Source organism: Haliotis rufescens, unplaced genomic scaffold (assembly GCF_023055435.1).
Source record: "Haliotis rufescens isolate VD_foot unplaced genomic scaffold, xgHalRufe1.0.p SCAF_6, whole genome shotgun sequence".
Classification (NCBI taxonomy): Eukaryota; Metazoa; Mollusca; class Gastropoda; order Lepetellida; family Haliotidae; genus Haliotis; species Haliotis rufescens.
The window spans coordinates 18,520,996-18,529,567 of NW_025964334.1; the positions used below are offsets into that span (position 1 = coordinate 18,520,996).

The following is an 8,572-nucleotide window of genomic DNA, read 5'->3' on the forward strand; positions in this document are numbered from 1 at the left end:
TTTTAGACACACCACCAGCCCTGACAACAATCCACCACCACTATGTAGATTGCCTTTTGAGCCAAAGCCATTCCTGTGTTCTACACAGTCAACATTCCAATGTTCTACACAGTCAACATTCCTACGTTCTACATAGTCAACATTCCTACGTACTACACGGTCAACATTCCTATGTTCCACACGGTCAATATTCCTATGTTCCACATAGTCAACATTCCTATCTTCTACACAGGCAACATTCCTATGTTCTACACAGTCAATATTCCTATGTTCTACACAGTCAACAATCCTATGTTCTACACAATCAATATTCCTATGTTCTACACAGTCAACATTCCTATGTTCCACACAATCAATATTCCTATGTTCCACTCAGTCAACATTCCTATGTTCTACACAGTCAACATTCCTATGTTTTACATAGTCAACATTCCTACGTACTACACGGTCAACATTCATATGTTCTACACGGTCAATATTGCTATGTTCCACATAGTCAACATTCCTATGTTCTACACAGTCAACAATCCTATGTTCTACACAATCAATATTCCTATGTTCTACACAGTCAACATTCCTATGTTCTACACAGTCAACATTCCTATGTTCTACATAGTCAACATTCCTATGTTCTAAACGATCAACATTCCTATGTTCTACACAGTCAACATTCCTATGTTCTACATAGTCAATATCCCTATGTTCTACACAGTCAACAATCCTATGTTCTACACAATCAATATTCCTATGTTCTACACAGTCAACATTCCTACGTTCTACACAGTCAACATTCCTATGTTCTACACAGTCAACATTCCTATGTTCTACACGATCAACATTCCTATGTTCTACACAGTCAACATTCCTATGTTCCACATAGTCAACATTCCTATGTTCCACACAGTGAACATTCCTATGTTCTACACAATCAATATTCCTATGTTCTACACAGTCAACATTCCTATGTTCTACACAATCAATATTCCTATGTTCTACACAGTAAACATTCCTACGTACTACACGGTCAACATTCCTATGTTTTACACAGTCAACATTCCTATGTTCCACACAGTTAACATTCCTACGTACTACACAGTCAACATTCCTATGTTCTACACAGTCAACATTCCTATGTTCCACATAGTCAACATTCGTATGTTCTACACAGTCAATATTCCTATGTTCTACACAATCAACATTCGTATGTTCTACACAGTCAACATTCCTATGTTCTACACGGTCAACATTCCTATGTTCTACACAACCAACATTCCTATGTTCCATATAGTCAACATTCCTATGTTCTACACAGTAAACATTCCTATGTTCTACACAGTCAACATTCCTATGTTCTACACAGTGAACATTCCTATGTTCCACACAGTGAACATTCCTATGTTCCACACAGTGAACATTCCTATGTTCTACACAGTCAACATTCCTATGTTCCACACAGTGAACATTCCTATGTTCTACACAGTCAACATTCCTATGTTCCACACAGTGAACATTCCTATGTTCTACACAGTCAACATTCCTATGTTCTACACAGTCAACATTCCTATGTTCTACAAATCCACATTCCTATGTTCCACACAGTGAACATTCCTATGTTCCACACAGTGAACATTCCTATGTTCTACACAGTGAACATTCCTATGTTCTACACAGTAAACATTCCTATGTTCTACAAATCCACATTCCTATGTTCTACACAGTCAACATTCCTATGTTCCACACAGTCAACGTTCCTATGTTCTACACAGTCAACATTCCTATGTTCTACACAGTCAACATTCCTATGTTCTACGAAATCAACATTGCTATGTTCTACATAGTCAATATTGCTACGTTCTACACAGTCAATATTCCTTTCGGATTCGAAATGACAGAATAACAGTCTGAGGTAAAATAAATGATATTTAATGCTTAATACAAGAACTGCAAGTTAACATGTACAGTCCCGTGGGAATGTCCGACCTTCAGCAACCAATACTCGGCGTACCGGACGCCTTAAGGGATCGGGAGGGTCAGAATCGGTGACAACGTAGATTGCGTGTCACAGTACCCCGACGGCGTGGGATGTCGCCCATGACCTCAATCACTGGTTTGTCTGGTTCAGACTCCAGTTGGCCCCCGTCATATTGCTGAGTACGACAGGAAATAAATGTATGCAACCGTACCTGTTGATGAATCACTTTATTGCGTTACATTTAATGAGAACCCGTGAAGCCCCTTAATGCCTAGCACTAGGCAGAGTAACAACAAGTACCACCTTTTAACGTCTTTTGGTATGACGCGGCCGGGGATGGAATCCCCGACCTTTCGCTCTCCGGGCGGACGCTCTACCACTAGACCACGGAGGCGGTCCACTTTTTTTATGACGTAGTAATGTCATGACGTCACAGTAGATATGTAGGGCAAAGCCACGAAGCCTACAGCAATAGAAAAGTGCCTTTTCAATGGATCCTTTAACTTGGGGCATTTGCAGTTGAGTTTTAGTTTGAACATTTTCACATCTTTGGGCACAGTTCGGAGGTTAACATTCTGTTTTCTTTATCAGGATACAAAACATGAAGACAGCCGGTCCTCACAGGCTGAATAAAGCTTGAAAATAGTGATACATATTTTTCTTGGCAAGTCCGCTTTGAACCTTGGCGTAAATATAGACTATCACTCGCTAATTTTCAAATCTTTGTTCTTCAAACAAACTCGGCAAGATGTTGGGTTCTCGGGACGATTACTAACCAAATGTGAAAATTAGAGACACCTTGCGTTATCGCTGTCAGTCAGGAGAACCCGAGGTTTCAATATACACATGCCCACGCATCCAACCCGACCATCACCCAAAGGGTTCAAAGGTTTAGTCACCACAGCGCGAGCACAGCCTTCCACCTTTGAAACTTAACAGGATCTAATTATCTGCGATATTTCCCAAATCGATATCGAAGCATATCGATATCTCTGTCACGATACATGCGATACTCTGGCATTAAAATCATTTCTTCGTCAAGTCAGTGTCATGTTGTTAAAGACTGATTGATTATTTGTTTGTTTTATTGTTGCAGGTGACATGGAAAGTACCTGGCTATTCTGTCTGTGCCTCCTGACTCTGTGTGTCTCAAGCACAGCCTTCACCGTCAAAAGGTACAGCAATAAAACCTCGAAACCTTAAGTCCAACTGGGCAGCCGAGGTATTAAAGCGTTTGTTCGTCACGTCGAAGACCCGATTTGATTCCCAGATGGGTACAATGTATGTAGCCCATTTCCGGTGTCCCGGGCCGTGATGTTGCTGGAATATTGCTAAACGCGGCATACAACCATACTCACTCATTCAGTGTGGTAGTGGTTCGCTAATGGTTATAGTGCGTTCACTCGGCTAAGAATTGTAACCTTACACGATCAAATGTAGGAAGACGTTATTTGCGCCAGCCGTCTTAATGCTGTATTATTGCTTAAAGTGACATCTAATGTCATAAACATGTCTGTATACGACGTATGTAAATGAGAAATTAAGCCCAGATGAGTATATCCCTATGCTGAGTGAGTGATGAGTGAGTGATGAGTGAGTGATGAGTGAGAGGTGAGTGATGAGTGAGAGATGAGTGAGAGATGAGTGAGTGATGAGTGAGTGATGTGTGAGTGATGAGTAAGTGATGAATGAGTGAGAGATGAGTGCGTGGTGAGTGAGTGATGAGTGAGAGATGAGTGAGTGATGAGAGAGATGAGTGAGTGATGAGTGAGAGATGAGTAAGTGAGTGATGAGTGAGTAATGAGTGAGTGATGAGTGAGAGATGAGTGAGTGATGAGTGAGAAATGAGTGAGTGAGTGATGAGTGAGTGATGAGTGAGATATGAGTTAGTGATTACCGAGTGATGAGTGAGTGATGAGTTAGTGATGAGTGAGTGATGATTGAGAGATGAGTGAGTGAGTGATGAGTGGGAGATGAGTTAGTGATGAGTGAGTGATGAGTGAGAGATGAGTGAGTGATGAGTGTGTAATGAGTGAGTGATGCATAAGTATGGATTGATGCCGATTTTAGTGTCACTCTAGCAATATACGTCGGGGACGCCAGACATGAATTTCGATAATTGAACCCATGTTGGGAAACAAACCTGGGCCTTCGTTATGACGAGCGAACGCTTTAACTACAAGGCTACGCCCACGACCCACTTACGTGGAAACCCATCGACAATGTATGATATTAATATGTATGTATTACGACATTATTTACGACTTAGAGTTATGTTTTACAGCAGCGATGACCGTCTCATCCTGAGGCAAATTCGACAGAACATATCAGAAGCCCATCTTAGGTATTTAGTCTTTAAAAAGCATATAATATCCCTCTAAATACATATTATGCATCAATGATTTTTTTTCAGAGATAATTATTTTCAAATCTTTTCTTCGAATGATTCGAATAATAAAAGGAGAGACACCACTTGTTCTGCATAATTCTAGTCCCGCATTTTCATATTATTTGTTTATTCTCTCATAATACTATGCAGCGTTTTTTAACTTGGCATTTTCCCCTCTCCTCATCTTAACATGTAATATCGTAATACAGATTTTCTGCAAAGACTTCGAGCGATTACACGCTTTCATTCCGTCAATTCTCAAAATTTGCGTTTCATTTCGAAAGCAGAGAGAGCAAATCACTTTTGAGACGCTACAAGCCACAAATCATTGTATGGCATCCGTAAGATCCAGCCAGTTTAGCAAACATTTTCTTTCAAACCTTCAAACAAAATGGTTACAAAAACCTGCAATTATCGTGTAACGGACATACCCTACAGGTACTCTTTGATTTGGCTGTTAAGAAATGCTGGAAAAACGATCGAAGTTTTCCATCGATCTTTTAGCACTGATAACTGGTTCAAGATATTTGAAGGACTAAATATTTCGGAAAATCGGTTTTGGGGATGTTTTAATTAATATTTTAAGAAATCTTATTTGAAAAAGATTGATTTTTGATTTTTCACTCTCCAAATGTAACAGTCGTGTTTGATATGAGTACCTAACCAGACATTACCTCATTATTTTATACTCACAAAAATTAATCAATGACGCGTATGCAACAAACCAACAATTCCTTATTGAAGACGTCTACACAGTTCGCCCCGATTATGTTTCTAGGTTTGTGGTTGGTTGGTTGGTTGGTAGTGTTGTTTTTTACGCCGCACTCAACAACGTTAGAATTAACCGTTATGTTTCACTGTTTGTTTCTTTGTTTGTTGTTTAACGCCACACTCAGCAATATTCCAGCTATATGATGGCGGTCTGTAAATAATCGAGTCTGGACCAGACAATCCAGTTATTAACATCATGAACATCGATCCACAAAATTGGGATACGATGGCATGCATCACCCAAGTCAGCGAGCCTGACCACCCGATCCCGTTAGTCGCCTCTTACCACAAGCATAGTCGTCTTTCACGGCAAGCATGGGTTGCTGAAGACCTATTCTACCCCGGATCTTCACAGGTCTTATGTTTTACTGTCGTGTATTTAAAGCTCTGTTATCTTTAGTCAAGAAACCGCTCTGAAGTATATTCATTGAGCCACGCTCCCTGATGAAATCGAGGGTTCTTAATTGATTGGCACGTTTTGACACTTCAACGGGCTTTATTGAAATCATGTACACAGCATCTCTACCCTTTGATTCAACTCCCTGATCCACATCAGAATAAACACAAGAAGTGTGATCCACACCAAGCAATCACTTCCAGGAAAATATGGTTACCGTGCGCGTTGGGACTTCCATAGTTCGCTGTCGTGCCCTTCATTAGACGCCATTGTATCACAGGCGTCGTGGGGATTGTCGCGTCCTGGCTGTCGTTGGCAGTGACGGGTGAACTCTCCCTGCTTTCTATGCCATTGTCCTCTTGTTAGAACCCTTGACTGTTACGAACAAGCAACAAGACACCGATTTAAGCTTGATTTGTGAATTCAGTTTCGCAATTCCTGGAATAATTACTTAGGTGGAATATATCTGACTCGTACAATTATTTATTGTCACGTTATGTTTATAAAACCCCTCTATTCTCCGTAACGCTTGTCTTATTCATTTCGTGCGTATGAAATACGACTTCCATCACGTTTAGCATATATTTCAAAGCCCAGAGCAGAGAAGCAGTTGCTTGCTTATACACATGTTATTAGCGGGGGAAGAGAGAGTCTGAATGGGCGAGAGGGGGAGTTGTCCATCATGTTACTCTAGTCTAAACCACGAATAACAAAACTGTTGTTTTCCAGGGCAGAGGAAGAGTTACCTGCACTTGGTCTCACTGAAGATGAGACGATATCATTGGTGGATTATTTGTTGAAGTCTCTACGGAACCAGAGAGTGTAAGTTTACACACGAATTACCAGTGTACGTTATAAAACCAAGACTGTATATTTCCTTGGTGTAATAGAGATCTACATGCAGTGAGTGAATGTTGTTTTCCGCCGGTCGCAGAATTACTGATGACGTAAACCCCATTTCACTCTGCGACATCTCACCTTGTGTTCCGCCGTGGTCAATAATAATCTTATAATAAACTTATGAGGGTGGCCTGAAAATAATATGGACCGGCCAAACCAGAACCCGAGATTCAATCGAGAGCTGCGATCTGCGCCGTTGGGACAATATGACTCACAGTCAACCAAGTTTTGTTTTGTTTGTTTGTTGTTTAACGCCCGACTCAGCAATATTCCAGCTATATGACGGCGGTCTGACCCAGACAATCCAGTGATTGATATCATGAGCATTGATCTACGCAATTGAGATACGATGACATGAATCAGTCAAGATAGCGAGCCTGACGCCCCGATCCCGTTAGTCGCCTCTTACGACAAGAATAGTCGCCTCTTACGACAAGCATGGGTTGCTAAACACCAATTCTAACCCGGATCTTCTTGGGTCAGTCAACCAGGTCAATTCGTAACCAACCGATCCACTTTAGTTTGCTCGTACAAGCGTGGGAGACTGGGCTCCTACTCTGTCCCGGAACTCCCACAGGGGACATGCATGGTAGACTGAAGGATGAAAATGCTTTTTAAATATGCGGTGCTGGCTTCCATGAGAGATGAACACTGCAGGAGATTTTCAGATGTCTCCAGTTGGATTGGATGCTTGATCACTCTCGTGATCATCGCCTGGTTGATTAGCATAGTATTAAAAGTCCACATTTAGCCCTACATATAAGCCCTAAAACTATATTTCACCAACAGCCAAATTTTCGATGTTTTGGTTATAGGGAATCTTTGCGTAAGTCCAAACATTTCATCCATGAACGTCACAGCAAGGAACAATGTGACGCCATTTTCATATGTGACGTCACGAAGGAACGTTTCTGCTGCTGCGCAATGCCGTTACTTGTTTACACAAGTGCAGCTATTGATTATATTATATTTTGTACCAGACAAATACAGTTGATTTGACCTTGGCCCCGTTCCTCAAAGCGATCTTAGCACTAAAGTGATCGTAAGTCCCATACTTTAACATAGGCTTACGATCATCGCCGCGCTAAGATCGCTTTGAGGAACGGAGCCCTGGTGTTTACCTTACGACCACACTCAAGGGCAATATGTTGTTGTTGATTTCATAAATATCTCTCACGAAAATCGTACCTAAATTAAACGGATACATCGCAGTTGAATACCATAAACAGAGCATGCTCGTATTTTCGTGCGCCTTGATGTGATATTTATTTAAAGACTGTCTAGACATTGAATTAAGTTCCAAATGAAAACATCTTGTAGGAATAACAATGCTTCAGAATTATACGTAACTGTACATATAGTCTCCAGCTCGCATCTTTTGATAGCAAAGATATCAACAATCGTCGAAAAAGGTAGAAAACGTCATCGGGAAGAAAATATTACCATATACTTATAAGCTTATCTATTAGCATAAAAGCGACTTCCTAATCGCCAATACGGGTTGAGATGCGACTGATTGGAGTTGAATAGTTTGCACACTGTCACAAACAGGTGCTGTTCTTGACTGAGTACATAGATATATTACGATACAAACATTTAATACTTGACTTTTCAGAGAACGTAGAGGTCATGCTGATTTCGGGCTGATGTCACGGCATTTTGCGGGGTCAGACTACGCCAGAGCATCAGAAGGTAACAAAAATAATATTTTAATTTGTTTCTATTTCTCTCAAAGTTTATGGTGATATATTTGCGCGTATGTTGACATCTATAAACCTCGTCAAGAGTATCGCACCACCAAGCTATTTTGACAATAAGAAAAGACATGGATGAGAAGAAGCTTGAAAGCAATAAAAAAAGGGTTTCATAATGTAAAATAAGATGTTAATTTTATTAATCATAGGACATAATGAGAATTTGCAGGGAGAAAAAAGTCAACTTTATTCGCCAGCGACTACAAGGGCTGTAACTTGGGATAAATAGAGGCAGCATAATTATGGTAATTTTCAGGAATAAGATGAAAAGACAGCCTTATCTGTTTCATATTTAGATCTATGCATAAAAATTCAGGGTGACAAAACACTCTCCACAAGACTGTATGACAAGAGGGATCACATAAACTTTCCAATAGTCAATTTTCCCT

General features: G+C 40.5%; 1 protein-coding gene across 1 annotated transcript; it reads left to right on the forward strand.

Annotated features, from left to right (window-relative positions):
- The first annotated feature begins 651 nt into the window (after positions 1-651).
- LOC125374802 (mucin-5AC-like) lies at positions 652-1,602 on the forward strand. The gene has a single exon (XM_048386456.1). The coding sequence runs from the start codon at positions 652-654 to the stop codon at positions 1,600-1,602; it is 951 nt and encodes a 316-aa protein (XP_048242413.1).
- The last annotated feature ends 6,970 nt before the right edge of the window (positions 1,603-8,572 follow it).